Source organism: Wyeomyia smithii, chromosome 2, assembly GCF_029784165.1.
Source record: "Wyeomyia smithii strain HCP4-BCI-WySm-NY-G18 chromosome 2, ASM2978416v1, whole genome shotgun sequence".
Classification (NCBI taxonomy): Eukaryota; Metazoa; Arthropoda; class Insecta; order Diptera; family Culicidae; genus Wyeomyia; species Wyeomyia smithii.
This window is the reverse complement of record NC_073695.1, coordinates 8490470-8513720: the sequence shown is the minus strand read 5'-3', so window position 1 is coordinate 8513720 and position 23251 is coordinate 8490470. Positions and strand designations below refer to the sequence as shown.

Genomic DNA, 23251 nt, shown 5'->3' with positions numbered 1-23251 from the left:
AAGGTACTAAAAATCACAATTTTCGTTCTAACTTTTTTCGTAGATTTTTCCGAATTTTCGAACCTTCTACTAAGTTATCAGCCATCTAAAAATGCATTTGTTTTCTCAGCATTGTTATATTTTATCTCCTAAAATAAAACAGTTATTTAACATATTTTTCCATCACATAGAAAAATGGCAATATCTCAGCTCCCCGATAAGATATCAAGTATCTTTTTTCATGTAAATTTTCGTAGTGAGTCCCGCTTTGCAATGAAAGTTTCAATTCTTGATCAAATTTTTTTTAATTTGTGTTTTGAAGGGTTTTATCTCAAAATTATGAGAAAAAATTTTTTTTTGTGATGTTGATTGGGCTCTGGGAGTCACAAAACTGAATGCAATGCTAAACTGAACCATGCAAAATAATCAAAAACAACCCCACAAAAATAAAAAAATATATGGAAAAATTTGGGAATCGAACAGAATTGAAAAATGCCAAACAGTGGGTTTATAGCTTGAAAAAGTAATTTTTACATAAACCGCGTTTGGGCAACCTGAAAACATTTTCTTAGAAAGTCGAAATGTTCTACTAAAATCCTATAAATAACATTGTCTTTCAATTTTGGGCTGAGCACCTTGACTTTCTCAACATCGATTTGTTTTGGGACACCCTGATGTAGAGCTTAAATTGGTTGAAATAAATCAAGAAAACACCCAAATGTGATTAAACGTAACCGCTTGTCTTTGGTAAAACGAGCTCGAATCAAACAGAGCTTCAAAAGGAAACATAAAACTATTGTAGTCCTAAGTCAACTTTGCGGTCGTGTCTTGGATACCACCCTCTTACTATTTTCACATGTTACGAAAGTTATGCTGCGAACGAGGGGGCGTCTGTCAGCACCTCTTTAGATACAGTCGCTTTCCTTGGTTTGACCTCCTTCTAGGCCGCCTCCACTCGAGCAAGCATGTTCCGCATGTTCCGAAGCAGGAGGAGGCTTTACGCAGCCATTCTTGGCCGTGTGTTCATACACTTTTCGCCGCAACAGGGCTTGTTTCGATAGACTATGCGCGAGTGCCAATAAGAATCTATGGAGTAAGGATCGTAATCCGTGGAGGAGCCTATAGGATCGAAATTGCCAGGACCAAAGAGTGATTACCAGCGATGCTGGAGCGTGTCATCAAGAGTTTTTTTCCACGGCACGAGCCAAGTCCTTGGCAGCTTGCGCTCGAGTCCCACGTTCGACGTTCAAGTATCTCACACACAGACCAGGGATGGTAAGCCAACCGGACCGGATATCTAAATCGTGAGTGATGAACGCCGTATCGAGATGGAGGAGAAGAAAGAGTTACGAATGAGAAACTCATTTTAATCGCCAACTCTTCAAAGGTAAGCAAGGCATCGGGACTGGATGAATGGAATAGTCTACATGACTGCCTCTTTCCGGAGAGGTGGAAGCGACAGAAACTGGTCCTATTGCCGAAGGGTGGAAAGCCGCCAGGGGATCTAGTGATATAATAGTGTAAATGGTCTAGAAAGTAACCACTTCGGCTTCCAGAAAAGTAGATCCACGCTGGATGCTATCCTCTCCGTCACCAAGACGGTGGAGGTGGCAGTCCAGCGCAAATGGAGGGGCATTCGCTACTGCGCAATCATCACGCTTGACGTGATGGGTGCGTCCATAGCGCTCGCGCTTAGGAGCATCCATGTTGTACAAGATTTTGGGGAAATCCCTCCGGAATCGAGTACTAGTTTACAACACCAAGGAGGGTCAGAAATGCAGCCCAATCACAGTAGGAGTACAGTAAGGTTCCGTTCAGGGCCCGGTGTTGTGGATTGTCATGTACGACGGAATGTTGAAGGGGTTGTGATCGTCGAGTCTGCGGACGACATAACACTGAGGGTCTACGGCGAGTCGAACGGAGAGGTCGAGTTGATGGCCGCGCACTGCTAATGCAAGGTCATGGACTGGATACACTCCAGAAAACTAACGACGCAACCTGCATCTTATTCGACATGATGCCTGTCAGCATCGCTATTAAGTAGAATGTGGAGTGCTTCGATCAACGTGACACAAGGTGCAACGAGGTACCAGAAGGTCATTCTCGATGGTCAGATGGCAGCGGAAATGGTCTAATTCCGCGGAGATGGACGCATCGACTAACCCCGGAGATATTTGGATGGGTCAAGAGGCGCCATGAAGAAGTGGACTTCCAGGTTCGGGTATGCGGGGTCCCCCATGTGTCCCGAGCGCGTGGATGTTGAGGAGACCGCTGACCATGTCTTCTTCGTATGCCCTCGCTTTGCGCGCTTGAGGTACGACATGATGGTAGTGAGCGGGCTAGACACTACTCCGGACAACTTAGTTCGGAAAATGTGCGAAGACCCAGATATCATGGGTGCGGTTTGTGCAGCGGCCTCTCAGATAGCCCTGGTGCTACAACGTGTGTGGCGGGTTAACCACCAGCACGCCGGTGAAAGCTAACTGCCAGCCTCCAGGGGGTTAGCTAGGAGATTATGAGAGTAAAGAGGAGCGTCTAGCACAAAAAGCCACTTCTCGACGCCATACTTAATCGTCGCTGAGAGAAGATAAGGGCTCTAATCTCTGAGTTCTCTTCTAAGTAGTCTGTAAGCTTATTTCCCCGCCACCTCGAAAAAAAATCGTAACAGTCCCAGTGTCCATAATATTTGCGTACAACATGGAACAGATATGCTGAAAACTACAATTTTAAAGATTTACGTGGACGATTCTCGCGACGCTTTCAATGTTTTAGGTTTTTTAATTTGTACCCCTATATATGTTACCGTAAAACGGAATTCTACGTCTAAAAGCAAAATAGAATAAAAATCTCAGAACGCTTCTACACGTTAGAAAAAACAGCATTTGATACCAAATTATGCTCGAAATTGCTGAAAACGCTTCTAAAGACCAAAAGAGGCGAAACGACAATTTGATCTTAAGCTGGGATCTTAAATTCACTGAATACAATTAAAGTGCCAGAAAAGGCAAAAAAATTATCCAAAACTAACCATAGGATGTTACTGAATATAACAAAGAAATTAGAAGATCTAAACGAATGGACTGGAGGCGTATGTGTGAAAGCATAGAAAACACCCCCGTAGTCGCGAGACTTCAAAAAGTCCTCTCAAGAGATCACACAAATAGGTTGGGTTCACTTAAGAAAGAAAACAACTCCTTTACTGCTGACGAAACAGAAACACTAGATGTAATGATGCAAACGCATTTTCCTAACTCAATACTTGTAAACAAAAACAACCTACCAATTTCAGATAACACTACTGATCAAAATAACACCAGGATGAACACTGAAATAGAGTTGAACACAAATATGTCTAACGCTAGTTTATTAACATCTACAATTGATGGGAAAACATAGCAGAAGAAATATTCACCGTCAGTAAGGTAGAATGGGCCATTAACTCATGTGAGCCTTTTAAATCTCCTGGCATGGATGGAATATATCCTGCCTTTATTCAAATAAGTAATGGGTTACTTAGTTCCACTCTTACAAAAATGTTTAAAGCTAGTTTTATGCTCAACCATGTTCCTTCAGCGTGGCGAAAAGTCCGAGTTGTATTTATTCCTAAGGCAAACAAAAAGGATAAGACTTCACCCAAATCATTTAGACCAATAAGCCTATCCTCCATAATGTTAAAAATCATGGAAAAGCTTATAGATCATTTCATAAAATCAAAGTACTTGATAAATAATCCGTTGAACAAAAATCAGTTTGCCTATTAATCAGGAAAATCTACCGCTAGCATCCTTTCTAGACATAGAAGGCGCTTTTGATAATGCATCTCACAATTCTATGAAAGAGACAATGTTGAAACGTGGTTTTGATATATGTATCGATACATGGATAAGTGAAATGATTTCAAAACGCGAAATTTGAGCTAAGCTTGGTAACTCATGTATACCAATAAGAGCTGTTAAAGGATGCCCCCAAAGAGGTGTCCTATCTCCACTTCTGTGGTCATTAGTTGTAGATAACTTACTATCGAAACTAGAATCAAAAGGTTTCGAAGTGATAGGATTCGCAGACGATATTGTTATTCTACCATTGCATGGTGCAAATTAGAAGCATAAATCCCCAAAAAACAAGCGTTATACCCTTTACAAAAAGAAATAAGTTTAAACTTGATGGGCTTCAAATGGAAAGTGCAACAATGAAACTGAATTAAAGTCAAATACTTGGGAGTTACGATTGATCGTAAGCTCAGCTGGAACAGGCATTTAAATCAAGTCATAGGTAAAGTAATGAATACACTATGGATTAGTAAGAGAATTTTTGGTAATAAATGGGGACTGAGGCCGGCAATGATCCACTGGGTATATAAAGCTATAATACGACCTTGAGTAACTTATGCATCAGTAGCATGGTGGCCAAAAACAAATAAAAAGTGTGCAATCGATAACTCGAACAAACTGCAACGATTGGTTTTAGTTTCCACTACAGGTGCGATGCGTAGTGCACCCTCGAACGCCCTGAACGCAATTTCGAATCTTCTTCCACTACATAAATTTGTGCAATTAGAAGCTGGGAAAACAGCTCTAAGATTATAGCGAACAAAGTCATCAGCTACTGGAGTATTATAAAACGAATTCGCATCAATCCATTAGTAACAGTCATCGTTGACTGGATGGAAACGAAATTCATTTTTGACCGTGAGTTCAACGTGGAAGAACCAAACCGTTCTTTTTGGAGTTCGGAAGGGCCAAAAACTCGTCCAGGATCTGTAGTATTTTATACTGACGAATCAAAACTCAACAGTCTAGTGGGAGCTGGAGTAACAGGTCCCGGAATCAATCTGTCAGTCTCTATGGGTGGATGGCCAACCGTATTTCAGGCTGAAATTCAGGCGATTATAGAGTGTAGCACTGTCTGCTTAAAGATAAAATACAAGCATGCAAATATTTGTATCTTCTCTGACAGCCAAGCTGCTCTAAATGCGTTAAAATCATTTACATGTACGTCGAAACTGGTGTGGAAGTGCATTCAGCTGATTCAACAGTTGTCTAATCAGAATACATTAACTTTTTACTGGGCTTCGGAACATTGTGAAATAGAAGGTAATGAAAAGGCGGATGTACTAGCTAGACTAGGATCTTCTAAACAGCTTATCGGACCGGAACCGTTTTGTGGTATCTCTCCATGCTACATAGAAATGGAATTCAGAAACTGGGAAAAAATGATGATAGATTCATACTGGAAAAATACTATCATCTCCCGGCAATCAAAACAGTTTGTGATGCCACATGCATCAAACACACACAAAATTCTTGCTCTATCTAAAAAAGACCTATGCACCTATATAGTTCTAATTACAGGGCATTGTTCAGCCAAATATCATCTGAAAATAATTGGAAAGGCTGACAACGATATTTGTCGTTTTTGTAATGAACAAATCGTGTCTTCAGAACATTTATTATGTATTTGTCCAGCACTTTACAACAAAAGAGCAATGTTTTTCAATAAGGGACTGCTACAGCCCTTTGAAATTTGGCTGTCTTGTCTTAATAAGGTAGTGCAGTTTATACGGCACAAAATACCTTACTGGGATCATACCTAAATCAGGGACTGAGAGTTACTTCTCATAATAATTTTTCACTCTGATCAGGTAATAAAAAGCTGGGGAATACTACAATAGATCTAATTTATGGTCGCGGTAGCTAAAACCCAAAAAAAACGATAGGATCGCAGAAATGCACCTTCAGGCCACAAAAGGCTAAAGAGGAATTCGATGTCAAATTTGATCAAAACTCGAAAGAATTTCAAATAGAAGAAAAGACGAAATTTAATTCCAGATTAAGCCCGGAATCGCTGAAAAAACGCTCTCAAGGGGCAGAAAAGAAGAATAATGCATTTTGATCACAAGTTTAGTTCAGAATCGAAATCAAAAATAAATTAACAAGTTTAGCCCTAAAGCTCAAACAGGAAAAAAAATTAAAGATTATAGCTGTTTTTCAATTCCTGCGATATTAAGTACCCCTAGTGAAGAAAATGGCCTTAAGTTACAAGAAACCTTTCTAAGGGCAAAAACATTTGAAATCTAGCCCAAAATAAAAAAATAGAAGCATTCTGCGATTCTTAGTTCAATTTCGAATAAAATTTCAAGAAGCCTGGTAAATCCAGAAAAGTTGGAACAAGAATCAAATCCCAAAACAGGCTTAGGATCACCAAAAACGCAATGTTAGCGCCTGAAAATGCCAAAAAGAATTTGATCATGAATTAGACTAAAACTTCTCCAAACTATTTCTGAAGGTAAGAAGAGGCGATGAAACCGTTTTATCCTAAATTAAGCTGCATGAAGGTGAAAAAAATAAATAAATAATTTGATACCAAAATAGGCTCACAAATCGTTGAAACGCAAAAAAAAATTAAGAAAAACAAATAAAATTGAATCAATATGTTAAAAGATGCTGAGAAGCGCTTCTTCAGGCCAGAGAAGTATTAAAATGAGTTTGCTTCGAAAAACTTTTCCAAAGGCAAGAAGAATTTGACTTCAATACGAAGTGGGGAATTTCTGGAAGCACTTCCAAAAGCAAGAAGAGAGTAAATTAATGAATCATTGAAAAATTATTTAAAGCTTAATTTGGCCAAAATTAGATCCTAAAACAAGCTCTGAATCGCCGAAATTCAATATATTTTATTTGGTGGCTGCTCAATTAAGAGCCTAGAATTTCGGGTTTATAACGGGTGCTTTGACAGTTCACGCGGGAATCCTGACAGTTGTCAAAGTCTAATGTACTCAGTTTGGTTTGCCATTTCACCATGAACAGGCTTATTTTTTTTCCTCATCTATAATTTATTTGACACGGCACAAATACAATTTAATGTTTAACGGCGCCAATTATATCTGGTAGCTTACTTTCTAAAGTATCTTAATAACTAAAAGCAAATTTTTTATCCTCGCTGCCGACTAGCAGCTGAAACTAAATCTAACTTAAAGCTAGAATGTTTTGCATTAAAAGCACTGATTTGTTGTTTAATGGTTTTCCATCGCCATACGTAAGCAGCATATTGAATATGTTCCGCTGCTGGGCCAAGATATTACGGACTGGCATATTGGGTTGTCTCCCTCGGGACCTGAGAGTATCGTGCGGGTCTAGTTGCTGTTTCCGGATCCGGGGTCTTAACGTTTTCTTGTCGTTTGGTTGGATGTAGACGGAAGGGAATAGGATTAAACTGGGGCGTGGATGGATTTCAGGAAAACGTATATAAGGGACATGTAGGATAGGTCACGGCTCGCCAAGACATCACGAACAGGAACAGCCGGCTGCCTACTTTCGGCCTGCAGGGAAGCTATTAATTTAGACCTGGCGTCACGGTGTACAGGGCATGACCAAACAACGTGCTCTATGTCGTGGTAACCCTCACCACAGGCACAGATACCACTTTCCCCGAGCTCAACACGACGGAGATGCGCGTCAAATCTATAGTGATTGGACATAAGCCGGGACATCACGCAAATGAAATCCCGACCTACATCCAACCCCTTGAACCACGGGTTCGTCGATACTTTGGGGATTATGAAATGTAACCACCTTCCCAATTCCCCTCTGGCCCAAGCATTTTGCCAACTGATGATCGTATTCTGACGTACAAATGCGAAAAATTCATTAAAGGCAATTGGTCTTTCATAAATATCACCGTTTGTTGCGCCCACCTTAGCCAAAAAGTCCGCTCTCTCATTACCCGGTATCGAGCAGTGAGAAGGGACCCACGCTAAGGTAATCTGAGTAGATTTTTCGGATAAAGCACTCAGATGTTCCCGTATTTTCCCCAGGAAATACGGAGAGTGCTTAACATCTTTCATCGATCGGAGAGCCTCAATGGAACTGAGACTGTCCGTAAAGATGAAATAATGGTCCGTGGGCATTTTTTCGATAATCCCTAGGGTGTACTGAATTGCAGCTAATTCTGCGACGTAAACAGAAGCAGGATTATCGAGCTTATGGGAGACGGTTAAATTGTTATTGAAGATACCGAAGCCAGTGGACCCATCAAGAAGTGATCCGTCAGTGTAGAACACATTGTTGCAGTTGATGTTTCGATATTTATTGGAAAAAAATTAGGGATCTGCTGCACGCGTAAACGATCCGGGATTCCACGAGTTTCTTCTATCATGGATGTATCGAAAAACACAGTAGAATCAGAAATATTTGATAAGTCGACACGATTTGGAATATTCGAAGAAGGGTTAATATTTTGGGACATGTGATTGAAATACAATGTCATAAAACGGGGTTGAGAATTAAGTTCGATTAACCTTTCAAAATTTTCAATCACGGGACGGTTCAAGACCTCACATTTGATAAGAATACGAGAAGAAAGGCTCCAGAAGCGGTTTTTCAATGGTAGTACTCCAGCCAAGACCTCCAAACTCATCGTATGGGTCGACTGCATGCAACACAAGGCGATACGCAAACAACGATATTGTATTCGCTCCAGTTTGATCAGATGTGTGTTTGCTGCGGAGCGGAAGCAGAAACACCCGTACTCAATGACAGACAATATCGTTGTTTGGTAAAGCCTTATAAGGTCTCCTGGGTGGGCTCCCCACCATTGTCCGGTTATTGTACGAAGAAAATTCACTCTTTGTTGACATTTTTCCATCAGATACCTAACGTGACAACCCCAGGTGCCTTTAGAGTCGAACCAGATCCCAAGATATTTGTGTACCAAAACCTGAGAAATCGTTTTACCCATTAATTGTGTTTGAAGCTGAGCAGGTTCATGCTTCCTAGAAAAAACTACTATCTCAGTCTTCTCCGGAGAGAATTCGATACCTATCTGTGAAGCCCAAGCAGACAAATTGTCCAAGGTATCTTGCAATGGTCCTTGCAAATCGGCAGCTTTGGCTCCTGTAACAGAGATTACACTGTCGCCTGCAAGTTGTCTTATCGTGCATGAATTTGCCAGACATTCGTCGATGTCATTCACATAAAAGTTGTAAAGAAGGGGGCTTAAACATGAGCCCTGGGGAAGACCCATGTAGCTAATGCGAAAAGTTGCCAAATCGCCATGCGTAAAATGCATGTGCTTTTCGGACAACAAGTTGTGCAAAAAATTGTTCAAAATTGGAGAAAATCCTTGTCGGTGAAGTTTACCCGAAAGAATGTCAATAGAAACGGAATCAAAAGCCCCCTTAATGTCCAAGAACGCAGACGCCATTTGTTCTTTGCGAGCATACGCCAGCTGAATATCTGTTGAAAGCAACGCAAGACAATCATTCGTCCCTTTGGCACGGCGGAAGCCAAATTGAGTATCTGATAGTAGACCATTTGATTCGACCCAATGGTCTAAACGACGGAGTATCATTTTTTCCATAAATTTCCGGATACAGGATAGCATTGCAATCGGCCTATAAGAGTTGTGATCAGAAGCTGGTTTCCCTGGTTTTTGGATGGCGATCACCTTCACTTGCCTCCAATCCTGCGGTACAATGTTTTGCTCCAGGAACTTATTGAACAAGTTCAACAAGCGCCTCTTGGCATTGCCGGGTAGATTCTTCAACAAGTTGAATTTGATTCTATCTAACCCAGGCGCGTTATTGTTACAGGACAGGAGGGCAACTGAAAATTCTGCCATCGTAAAACGTGATTCTATCGCGTCGTGGCCCGGAGACGCATCGCGAACAATATTTAGCTTAGGAACAGAGTCCGGACATACTTTCCTGGCAAAATCAAATATCCACCGACTTGAAGACTCCTCGCTTTCGTTGACCGTTACGCGATTCCGCATTCTTCGGGCTGTGTTCCAAAGAGTGCTCATCGATGTCTCCCTCGACGTCTCGTTCACGAACCGACGCCAATATCCGCGTTTCTTTGCTTTAGCCAGGCATTTAAGCTTGGTATTAAGCTCCGAATACCATATATAGTCGTCGGGTATACCTCCCTTCTGGTAGGCCAAAAACGCGTCGGATCTTTGCGTGTAGACATCGGAGCACTCTTGGTTCCACCACGGAGTGGGAGGCCGTTCTTTGATCGTTACGCCGGGATATTTCTTCGTTTGGGCTTGCAACGCGGCGTCGAGAATCAAGCCCGCGAGGAGGTTGTATTCTTCAAGTGGTGGATGATGTTGAATCGAATCGACCGCTTTTGAAATCATTTCCTCGTATAACTTCCAATCGACATTCCGTGTGAGGTCATACGGAATGTCAACTGGTCGCATGCGAGTTGACCCGTTATTAATTGAAATAAGAATAGGCAAATGGTCGCTACCGTGAGGATCGAGGATTACCTTCCATGTGCAATCCAACCGTAGCGACGTCGAACATAAGGATAGATCCAAAGCGCTTGGGCGCGCTGGAGGTTTCGGGATACGTGTCATTTCACCGTTGTTTAAAATAGTCATGTCGAAGTCATCGCAAAGGTTATAGATTAAAGAGGAGCGGTTATCATTGTAGGGGGAACCCCAAGCCACACCATGAGAGTTGAAGTCTCCCAAAATCAAACGTGGCGAGGGAAGAAGTTCTATTAAATCAAAGAGCAGCCGTTGCCCAACCTGTGCTCTGGGAGGAATATATATTGAGGCAATACAAAGCTCTTTACCTTGTATTGTCATTTGACATGCGACAACTTCGATGCCTGGAATCGAGGGGAGGTTAATACGATAGAAAGAATAGCACTTTTTAATCCCTAAAAGTACTCCTCCATATGGGGTGTCCCGATCAAGGCGAATAATATTAAAATCATGGAAGTTGAGATCAATATTTGAAGTAAGCCAAGTTTCACAAAGGGAAAATGCATCGCATTTGTTTTTATTTATCAAAACTTTAAACGAATCAATTTTTGGTAGAATACTTCTACAATTCCACTGTAAGACAGAGATAGAATCCTTCATATACGCAGTTGAATTAGGCATCGAAGGATACACTCGCTGCAAGGAGGGGCCATTGGGCAGTCAACTGCTTCAAAAATGATCTAACTGTTGGGAGAAATGCTGTAAGAAAAATTTTAATTGGATCGGGTACATTGAAAGTTTCAAAAATCCAGTCCACAATGTCAGAAAATTTCACTAATCCAGAGTTTGTTTCATCAACTGGATGTGCAAAAGGAACAACTGGGGTTTTAGATGTTCCTGGCAGTGCTGGGAACTCCTTCTGGGACTTTAAATTTGCAAGCCCAGGAGGAGTTTGCTTCGGTTTTCCGGAGCACTGTTTGGTTCGCTTGTAACTTTCATTTCACTTTGAGAAATCTTAGGACCTTTTCTGGGAAGTTTAGGAGAGGAAATATTTTTCCTCTTTCTAGACTCCCCAGGATTGGCGTAAGATGTTCCCGCTGGTGAATCGTCAGAGGACAACAGATCATAAGGGTTTGATGTAATGGGAAAAGTGGTAACGGTCTTCTTCAGCATCTCAGCGTAAGAACGCTTCGAACGCTCTTTGAGAGACCTCTTTATTTTATCCCTGCGCTGCATGTACACCGCACATGTCGAGAGCTCATGCTGACTCTCCCCACAGTGAATGCATTTTTCAGCATTTTTACTGCAGGAATCATCCGCATGATTCTCCCCACACTTGCCACAACGTGCCTTATTGCAGCAGTAGGCGGCGGTGTGGCCTAACTGCTTACAATTCAGGCAGTTCTTGACGCGAGGCACATATAATCGCACAGGGAGACGAACCCGGTGGATCGAGGCGTGGCTTGGTAGCGCTGACCCGGCGAACGTAACTCGAAACGAATCTGACGGGGTGTATACTGTTTTGCCGCCGATGATCGATGCTGACCGCAATTGCTTGCAGTCGAGCACCTTTACATCGGGACAGGTTTTGTTTTTAAAGCACCCTTTGGCACTTGCCAGTATACACTCGACGGACAGACTCGAATCGGTTATGATACCGTCGATCTCCACGTCTCGTGCGGGTATGTAAACGCGATACTCGCGTGTGAAGAGCTCAGAGCAAGCTATATCGTTGGCCTCTTTCAGGTTACTGACCACGACACGGAGCTTGTTAGGCCGGACCTTGGAAATTTCGGTCACGCCCTTGTACTTCTTCGTCAGGTCTTTAGAAATCTGCAAGAGGTTCAACTGTTTCGATTTCGGTCCCGCCTTTGGCCGAAAATAGACAGTATAGCTGCCCTGGGCTCCGTCTGGGTAAAGCCTGGGGCGAGGGGGGACTGAAGAATGAACAGGGGAGGGGGTAACAGAAGGGTCAGGGTCAGAGGGGTTCGGGGATGGTGGCGCGGGAGGCGAGGGATCTACATCCATCCCGCTAAGTCTAGCGCACTAGCGCCGACAAGAGCACGTACCTTTTTACTTCTCCCTTCCAGTAAGGTTGGTTGTCCGATCGTTCGAAGTTGCAGCCGTTACAGCCAGCAGCACCAATACAGCAGCACCAAACAGCCACCAGCAGCGAGCCATGTGTGAGATCACTCCACACAGCGATACAACTCACTGTCAACTGATGGCTTCTTCTTTTTCCTCTTTTGTGTCTCGTCCACTGCTGTAGCACAAATCAGCCAGCAGCCAAATCGGCTTACGCACCAGCTGGTAGTCACGATGCGAAACAGTTGCACAAAGGCGCGACCTTGAACCCGGATTTATTTCACTCGACCAGGCAAACAATGCCAACACTTGTTCACACGTCTTTTGTTTTATATTCTATCGGAGCGATCACCGATCACACGCCGATACTGATGCGTGTAATCGAATTTTATTACCAAAATTCGTCCTCTGTGAAAAATACTTTTTGCGCATAACGACCATTTTATGGTCGTCTTAATCGACCTACTGAGCAAGCTATTCAAACTATTGTGACGAAATTTCAAACCAGTTTTACTCTGTTGGACATAAACCCACCAACACGTATACATAGAGTGCGTACAGAAGAAAATATTGCTGCCGTATCAGCCAGTGTAGTGGAGGACCGTGAATAGTCAATTCAACGCCGTTCATAGCAATTGGGCTTGTGTTATTCGACTACATGGAAGATTTTACGAAAGGATCTTGGTGTAAAGCCTTACAAAATACAGCTCGTACAAGAATTGAAGCCGAACGACTTGGCGCAGCGTCGAATTTTTGGTGAATGGGCCTTAGAACAACTTGCCGAAAATCCACCTTTTTACCGAAAAATTGTGTTCAGTGACAAAGCTCATTTCTGGTTAAATGGGTATGTTAATAAGCAAAATAGCCGCATTTGGATCGAAGAGCAACCAGAGGCAATACAAGAATCGCCAATGCACCCAGAAAAATGCACGGTTTGGTGCGGTTTACACGCTGGAGGCATCATTGGTCCGTACTTCTTCAAAGATGATCAAAATCGCAACGTTACGGTCAATGGCGCTCGCTATCACGCGATGATTTCTGATTTTTTTTTGCCGGAAATGGAAAAGCTGGGTCTTGTTGGCATGTGGTTTCAGCAAGACGGAGCAGCGTGCCACACATCGCGCAAATCAATGGACATATTGCGGAATGAGTTCGGTGAGCAATTCATCTCACGAAATGGACCGGTGAATTGGCCGCCTAGATCATGCGATTTAACACCGCTAGATTGTTTTTTTGTGGGGCTACGTTAAGTCTCTCGCCTATGCGAATAAGCCAACAACAATTCCAGCCTTGGAAGACAACATTACACGCGTTATTCGCGAGATACCAGCCGAAATGCCCGAAAAAGTGACCCAAAATTGAACTTTTCGTATGGACCATTTAAAACGTAGCCGTGGCCAACATTTGAATGAAATTATTTTTAAAAAAAGTAAATGGCATAAACCAATTTATCGGCTTAAATAAAGATTTCATACAGTTTTGTAATTTTTATGCGTTTTTTAAAGAAAATCCAAATTCTTAAAAAATCATCCTCTATTATATTCCCATATCGGAAGTTGGCCTAGCCAAGTTCTCCGGAACAGGGTTGTACTTATTTTTTCGTTCGATTTACCATACGTACATATTACCCGGAAAGATTCCCCGTATCGCTAAGCTGCGTGATTCCGGGAACGCGAAGTTTATATGTAAGTTCCACCATTCATGGAGAAAAATCATTTGTAGCAAGTGGTATCAAAATGGGAAGGTAACGATTAAAATCGAGAGATGTGATGCATAGAGGATTAGCTAGACGCACTGATTTCCCGATTTGACTCGCGACCTCATGCAAAATCGGTTCGATCGAAAAGAAAATAAAGCATAATAATAATTGGGAATAACGTTTAAGTGTAGACATGTAAAGTTTTTTCATGTTGTAACTTTTGTTTCAACTTGGGATCGAATTAGGGATTTCGTTTTATCAAATTGGACTAAAGAACTTGTATTTCGAATTCTAATATCCCACTCCCCAGACAACCAATTTACGCGTATAATGCAAACAGTCATCGCATTGTACGTGCATTTATACGTGATAGTTACATCGCACAAGATGCTGCTGATGTTGCTTATACGCGCAAAAGTGGAGGCGATATGCGTGCATTTCCAAAATATCAAAAAACTTTTACGATGAAAAAAGTTCATATATGCGACTTTAACTGTTAAAGCTTTATAACTTTTACGAGTTGTTCCATTATTTAATGCCACTCTACAACTTCATTTTTGCGATTTGAAACGAAACTATAAGCGATATATGAATATACACTACGGGTTCTTTTATTACTTTATGCGACTTCACAAGTCAACATTAGCAAATTATTTCAGATATTTATGCGATGTTCGCTATGCATTCCTTCGTATTTGTTTATTAAAACGTGCGATTAAATCACCTTCAAATGAAAAAAAAAAATACAGCGAACAGAGTAGCAATTATTATGCATTATTTATCCCTTGCTATTCATATTACAAGGAATAGCAAATTACAAATGTCAGTGTTTAATTTTTACAATTCTTTTTTTTTCCTTTGGGCACACGCTGTAATATTTGGGTATCCATCCGGACTCGAACCTCGGACCTTTAGATTGTCAAGCATCATTCTTTCCTCTTCTCCGTGGTGTCGCTGTCGGAAATCTCTGAGTTTTAGTTATAACTTTCTAGTTTCATCGTATAAATGACCAAAAGACATCGTAAAGCATGAATCTAATTAGGTCTCGTATTGCGAGTTAGTTTGTAAATTTCTGCGGGAACGATCGTTGTTTACATTTCGATGTGCTGTGTCATTTGTTTAAACGAAATTGAGTGATTTTACCGCCTTCAACAACAATTAAAGGCAAGTTTCCAACAAAGATATTATGCTAAGTAGTGCATCATTGATCCGAGTTGTCCGCAGATGTTTTCTGTGGCTAATTTTTTGAAGAGCAGCAGCGGCGGGAAATAACTAAATTTATACATATGTGATACGCTGTAATGCGGATGGTTTTCGATTTTCGCGCATATTCATCAGTGTGTGGATTTACTGCGAGTTTAACCAAGCATTGGAAAAGTTAATTGGTTCTTGAACCCGGGTTTATTATCTAGTTGTCGCAAAGATTCCGCAAAACTACATTATATGCGATGAAACATTCACATTGGTCATACAAGCTAATGATCTATCATAATATCTTGTGCGATGTAACCTTTGAATGATGCCTTTTGCGACTAAACATGAGACTTTTGGTTTTCGCGTATATTCATCACTTTGTGGAATTAATAAAAGTTTGAATATACATTATATGAGTTTATCTGTATTGCTGTGTGAGTATGTTACACTCATCGTAAGAAGTTCGCAAAATAACACCATATGCGATTAAACACATACGTTGTTCATACAGCAATACGATACTGATGTGCCATAGAAGTTTATACGAGGTAATCCGTGCAATCTTATGCGACTTCTGGTTGTCTGGGTCATGAGTTTTGAATATAATTACATGTAAAGTTTCCAGACAATGGTTTCGGCTCTTTGTGTTCCAGTGGCCGAAGCACTAATTTTGAATTTTAATGTTCATTATTCTTCAGATTTAGAATTATTCTCGTTTTAAAATAATTCAAGCGACATATATTCAATTTTAATCTACAATATTTGGATTCCGAATAAAAATTGAAATGAGAAAAAAATATGCCTCGAAATGTCAAAGTTCACTAGTCCCATTCCACCAACAATTATTCACTCTTTTGGATGGCAATACGCTGCACAGTAAAATTTTCTGAATATTACACGTCAAGTATAATGTTTTTTCATTATAATTACAGTTGCTTCGACGTAAACCATGATTTTTTTTAGAAAATTTTGTGCAATATCGTTTAAATTTACTTGGAATATTAAGAAATTTTTTATCATAAACGATGGAGGTATTTCTTTACACGCGATTCTACATAAATTTTGGCACTTTTTTCCAACTGTGCGCACTCAAATTTATACATTGGTTCGCACGTTAAATCTCTTCGCCAGCACAAAAAATTACGTGCGTCACAATAAAAAAACCTGAATCAATTCAATTCTCACCCGGCACGCAATTGATGGACAGGATAGCGAAACAGTAGAGCATGTTGAGCGTTCAACACGTTCTTTTGATGTAGGACCAGAAATTGTTTCGCATCGTTGTTGTTTTTTTTTGTTGCTCCCTTACTGGGTGCCAGTGAATTAATTGAAGTGCGAATGAAACCCTATTTTGAGCGGTGCGCTGTTCGTAGGAAGCTGTATATAATTTCAGTTGTGGTGACGCTGGTGGTTGTTTTCATTTTTCTCCATGTACGCGTCAGTATGATGAGCCTTTTTGTCCTAGCAAAATTTTCGTTTCCACTATCGACCTTTTGTCACTGCCATGCCCCAGCGATCGATGTTCGATATTGTGCCGATGATTATTCCGGACAGTAAGCAATCTGCAATTTGTGTCTATTTATGAATTATGACAATTTGAGAATAATTAGAAATTCTAATTGAATTGCGATGCAGCGTGTCAAATCAATGTATACGTCTGTTGTTTTTTTTTGTTCAGTTAAAAAAAGGTTAAAGCACACGACATAAATAGCGCAACAAAGTGAAGCACAAATTAACTCTCTGACAATGGGTTTTTAGACATTTTGAAATGCACAGCAAAGCGGAAGCTCATGAATGGCTAATCACTTTTATTTCTCTCGTATTTCATTTTCAGATGAACATGAAAGCAATACACTGTTCTCTGCTGGCGGCACTGGCACTGAAGCTGGCCGGGCTCTGCTACAGTTGCAAGATTTCCGAATTTCCGTGCAAGGGCGGAGCCTTCTGCGTACCGTTGGATAAATTCTGCGACGGAAAGGACGACTGCGGAGATGCCAGCGATGAGCCGAAGATGTGTACCGGTAAGTTGACTGTCTCTCGAAGATTAAGTTTGGATTCGGTGCCTTACCAAATTCAAGTTAACCTTCGCCTCTCTAACGAAATCTCAAATCACCAGTATAAAATTAAGTAGTCGGCAGATAAAACAACATCTGAACTGAGCACACAGCCCCCAACTGTAACAATCCGAAAACTTTTGCATCCATTAGCATGGCTTGTGGCATCGATGTCGGCTTTGCAATGATAAGCTGAAGTGAAATTACAAATCGTCTGTCTGTTAATTTTAATACGCCCGCTGGAAATTTTCCGCATCGTGCTACACTTTTGTGTGTGTGTGTTTGCGCTCAAGCTCTTTACAGAAGCTTAAATGAACAAGCATTTTGTAATTCACTTTAAGATACGATTCGATGTTGAGGGAATTTCCTCTCAGTCCGCATGGAGTGCGTCTGACTGACTGACGAGGGACTAAGGTATTACGTAGTGTCAAAAAATTAATTAAATTGTAAATGAGGAGTAAAGATTGCGTAATTGCTGCCGGTGAACGGTGGATAAAAGCGAAACAAGGGATTTCTGGCTCGTCAAGATAAACCATGTGCACCGAAGCGTGGAAGATTTTCTCAGCTCCTATCATCGGGGAAAACTTCGTGCTCAAGTAGAATTGAACAGGCTCCAGCTCAGCCGGAGATTTGGCTCATTGTGTTACGCTCGGAATTCTGGCCGGGCCCGATTGAGTCTTAAAAAGTTCCACTCACATGTGACTCGAGTAGAAGATGTTAGACAGGAGCTGACAGAGCGATAATTTACGCCATAAACGAAGAATATTACTTCTACGTGAGTTGGTGTGAATATTCTTTCGGTTTAATCTTGCTCACATCGTACGATGTGGCTTTTCATTTGGTGTCTTCATTAGATCATTGCTAAAACTTAATTATGAGTAAAGCCGAACCAATTCAATCTGCTCTCAAGTTAAAAAAAAAAACAAATGCTAATTGCACCCCCATTAATTGTACTTTCCAGTTTGCAACCGGACGTACTACGGCGATATCGGACGAACGTACTCTCTAGCAGTCCCCCCGCCACAGTGGAATCGACTACCGTTTCTGTGCCATCTAACATTTACAGCATCCGGTAACGAGCAAGGTGACATCGTGCAGGTAAGCCTTTAGGAACAAGCTCCAAACCTTTTATTCAGTATAATTGACTTTCGGAATAAAACCGCCTGCAAACCTACTTAATGTCCATCCGCACTGTCGGAGAAATTCGCCCAATTGAGCCACATTCCATTTTTTTTTCGTAACGAACCATATTTAGTGTGAAACTAACCGGCGCAATCAGAGAAGCGAAAAAAATTTATACAATCCCCAGCAGCACGTCCATAGGAGTCCGACGAATCCGAGTCCGAAACTGCGCTACGTGCAATAAAACCTCGGAAATTAGTTTCGGCTCCTCGTTCGTCATTGTTTGATGGAAACTTTTCGATGTTTTTTTCTTTCTGCTAGTCAATGCTGCCGCAGCACTTTTCCCCGCACGAGAAGCAAAGAATCACTCCTACCAAACCAAGTTTTCGGTCCGCGTTTGCTGTCTGTCACCACCCACTTTGGCTCCGCTAGTCGGTAGAGTGTGAGGTTCTGTTCTGGCCGGACATTCGTGTAAATGTGTCAGTATGAGCTTTGATGGGAACGGCTAAGTCATTTCCTGTGCTTTGCCAAACTGCGAGTGGTGATGGACAGTAAATTGAAACGCTTAACTGGAGTGGACGCGGTGAATGAGAGGACGAAAAATATCTTTACTATCCGTCTGATGGACGCAGGCGAAAAAAAAATCGAGCCTGTACCGAGCGATTCCGATTCGCCACGGCTAAAAGACGATCAGCAGTGGCATCATCGTTCGTTTTAGTGTTATATTTCTGGCTGTTGAAGTTTACTCTATTTTATAGCGCTTTCACATCATCTAGGAAATGGCGGGCAAATTGATTTCCGAGGACGAGGAAGCCAGAGAAACCGTCATGAACCGACGACGGTCAGTTTCCCGGGAAGGAAGAGTATAACGTTCCGTTGTCCGCCATTGTGTGGATGCTTGTTGACGATTTACTGTCAATAACGTTTTCAATTTATCGTTATTGAATCAGCGAATGGATGCTGTTGTCCGGTTTGACAGAGCCGCTTAAAATTGCTGTTAGTTACAGTAATTCTTCAGTGGTGCGAAAATAACATTCGATTACGACTATTCACCATTAAGCTATGATGCTCAGCTGTAAACTTGCCGAATGAATTTTTTATGACAAATTCGAGAACTTTTAAGAGTATCAAATTCTACAACTGCAAGTTAAAATTTCATTATGAATGAGTTGATATAATTACTTAGAAGTAGAAATGTTTCGGAACCTTTCAAAATGCTAGCAGGCAAGGTACACAATTCTTCAGAGTCTCCATTACGATACTAAAATACGCCACAACTGTAACTGTAACAATTATAATTAATCATAGCGTAAATTAATACTGAAGTTCGTGATTTGCGAAAAACAAGTAAATAAGGCGTGTTCAAATTATCTAAATCTGGATAAACATTTCAAAAGGTCCTATTTGCTTTTCTCGTTTTCCTGGAGCGTCTTTTCATTTTGGTAATGATCCAGCTTTAGTAACTCTCCTAGCGTGGTTATCGTTCAAAAGGCTAGAGTGCCCCCCGCTATTAACTTGTACAAACAACTTGTCATAAAAGGTGTTAAATAAGTTGTGGTGATGGAATGAAAGTGATCGATCAAAGCAGATAGGACCTTTTGAAATGTTTCTCTAGAAATCAAATGTTGTTTAATTGAAAATCGCTGCATAATATGAAATAAAATAAGGATGAAAATATTTTTAAATCTTAACTTTTTTTAATGTTTGAGTTTTATTGATATTTCACGCATTTCACATACATTTTGCCATGTTTGTTTGACATAGATAAAATACTTACTTTGGACTCTGCACAGGCTATGACATGATTCTGAATTCTAGATCGTCGACACTACGGTTCAGTCTGGATTCTGGATTTTAGGTTCTAGACTCTTTTTTCCAGACTCTGGTTTTTTAAAGTAATTTTGGAATTCAAGACTGTGCTCTACATAAAATAATGTGGTTTTGAAATTCCAAACTCTGCAAGCTGGATTATTGGCGCTGAACTCTGGTATTGAGACTCTATTCTCCGTACTTCATATTCTGGACTCTGAACCAAGGCCCATCTGAGTCAGATGGTATACTTTCAACTCAAGCTCTGGAGTCTCGTTTGGAAATTTTGGAATTTTGTTTTTATACAATTTCTTGAATCGTGTTATTATACAACAAAAAGGCCGAAAGGGTTCTGAATCCATGATTTTGGTTTCAAGCACACTCCCTGCATGCTCCAGAAAATTCGATTCCTATCTGGGGCACCAGAGGGAAGTGAATTGGGACCGCTAATTTTGGTCCTATTCATCAATGACTTGTGCCAATAAATTTCCTCTGGAAAGTTGCTTCTCACTGATGACCCAAAAATCCTAATAATTGAATGCATGTTGGATTGTATTTGTTTACAAATGGATACCGATATCCTTTCATGGTGGCGAACCAGCCTGTGGCTGAAAATCACCTTAATAAAGCAATAAAAAAAGTAGGAGGTTGTATCCAAGACACGACCGCATAAATGACGTTGAACTACGTACACTATTAACAAATGCATTGAGTGTTTCATTACCCTAGTAACACAACTGTTTTTATCAAAGTTTTATAGCGCTTTTTTGGCTGTATTGAGCGCTATAAAACTTCGATAAAACCAATTTTTTAAATTGGGTAATTAGTAGTTATAATGTCTACTAATGAAAGGTTGTGAATTTCGTGAACCGATTTCAGCAGTTAGCAGATAGTGCCGAGTTAAAAACCATACACGGCACACGCACACAAATCATACCATATCATAGACACACACACATCATACCATATCATTATACCATACACACATCATACCATATCATACACACATACACACATACACACATGATACCATATCATACACACACAGCAAGCAAGCGACCAATCAGAGGACGTTATTTTTATTTCAACAAGGCTTGACAATTTTCAATAGTGCAATTTTTCGTAGATTCAAACAACATTTTTCTGCATTTGGGCAGATACGTGTATAATTTTCCAATCGATTGCTGCAAGAATGAAGAAAATCGGTTGAAAACCAACCGACCTATAAGCATTTGAAAAGGGACAAATTTCGTCCGAGTTTTTCAGTTTGCATCCCTGTGTGGTATGTTAAAGTAAAACATAGTTCTACGCCAAAAAGGCATTTTGCTGTTCAAAATCGGTTGCTGATCGCAACCTTCGTGCTGGCCAAACAGTGGGAGAGTTAAGATACACGGACAACATGCACTGTGGAAGCTATTTCACCTTCTGTAAATTAGACGGCCGCGACAGATGTAACTGCTGGAATCCCCACAGAATGCTTGCTTACGTTGTCAAAAATTATTAACTTTCAATGACTTGTTTATTTGCCTTGAAAAAAGGCATTTCGCTGTTCAAAATTGGATTTAGTGATGACGATCTTTATGCTGCCCCAACAGTGGGGGAATGATGGCAGTCTGGCGAGGCACGCTGAGAAGAACCGCGCTGCTACTGAGACATGGTGACCAACCACAGCGCAAGTGGTTTATTTAATTTGAAGGCAGCCACAGGCGCAACCCGCTGTTACTTCTGAGTGCAGTATCTGCTTCTACTGCTGTCAACGTTGTGGACGGTCCGGTCCATCCAGCTCACCTTCTGGCTAATGAATGTAGCTAGTTTTCCCAGAAACACTCTTTTTTAGCCGAATGGTGCTACGTAATAGGCCACGCCCTTCTTTTCGGTTGTTTAATTCTCTAATATTCTTTAGACGAATTATTCCACAATTCGCATTCGATATTTGTTTCCAGCGAATAAACACCGATGGTGCTCTCACACACGCAACGGTTTTAACCCGTATTTTCTTGCGGTTTGTAACATCAAGCGATTTCGTTTGCTCGTTGTTGCGTGTTGCATCATGTTGCAACTTGGCAGCTGGGAGACGACGAAATTCTGTTTACGCTGATTGATTCAATCGTCTTCATATTAGCTCTGCATAGTCGAACTAACTGCTTTTTTGAATGCGTTCTAACAGGGCAGTTTGTTATTCAAAATCGGTTATGTTGATCGCAGCCTTTGTGCTGTCCCAACAGTGAGGGTATTAACTAAATAAACTGCAACAGAATTTGATTGCTAGGATCCCGCGAAGAATGTTTGCTTGTGTTGATGCTAGGAAATTTTCACCCTTCAATTACTTGTTTATTTGCCTTGAAAAAAGGCATTTCGCTGTTCAAAATCGGTTGCTGATCGCAACCTTTGTGCCCCAACAGTGGGGGAGTTTAGATACACGGACAACATGCACTGTGGAAACTATTTCACCTTCTGTAAATTAGACGGCCGCGACAGATGTAACTGCTAGAATCCACACAGAATGCTTGCTTACGTTGTCAAAAATTATTAACTTTCAATGACTTGTTTATTTGCCTTGAAAAAAGGCATTTTGCTGTTCAAAATTGGATTTGGTGATGACGATCTTCAATGCTGCCCTAACACGGGGGAATAATGGCAGTCTAGCGACACACGCTGAGAAGAACCGCACTGCTCCTGAGACGTGGTGACCAACCACAGGGCTAGTGCTGCTGCTAAGGAAGGACGACTGCAGTTGACAACTTGTTGCTGTCCAGAACTATTATGAGTGGCTTCGTTGTTGTTGTTGTTTAAGTTTATCTGTATTTTTATGCTTTTGTAGGGTATAATACATGTTTTTTACAAGTATAAGTGATTCACATTACTGTTTTCATCTTTGATGTGCGAGTTTTGATTTTTGTTTTACTAAGCTTTCTAATTGTAGAGATTTTGAATTTTGGATTGTCCACTTTGGTGGCGCTTGTTTGAAAGAAAAGAAAGGAAACTACTCAAAACTACTATTTACAGCTTAAAATTACTATTTACAGCTTAGAACTAACTTAACCTACTATGTACAAACCGCTTATTAAAGCGTATTCTGAATGCTGACATTTATGTACAA

At 40.9% G+C, this 23251-nt stretch overlaps 1 protein-coding gene across 1 annotated transcript in view; it reads left to right on the top strand.

Moving 5' to 3' along the window:
* The window catches only part of LOC129726149 (uncharacterized), a 386566-nt gene that overhangs the window by 139394 nt on the left and 223921 nt on the right, over positions 1–23251 (top strand). Inside the window, exons 3-4 of the mRNA XM_055682836.1 lie at positions 17001–17187; positions 18182–18318. Of these exons, the coding sequence (XP_055538811.1) occupies positions 17001–17187; positions 18182–18318 (324 nt within the window). The remainder of the gene's footprint in view (positions 1–17000; positions 17188–18181; positions 18319–23251) is intronic.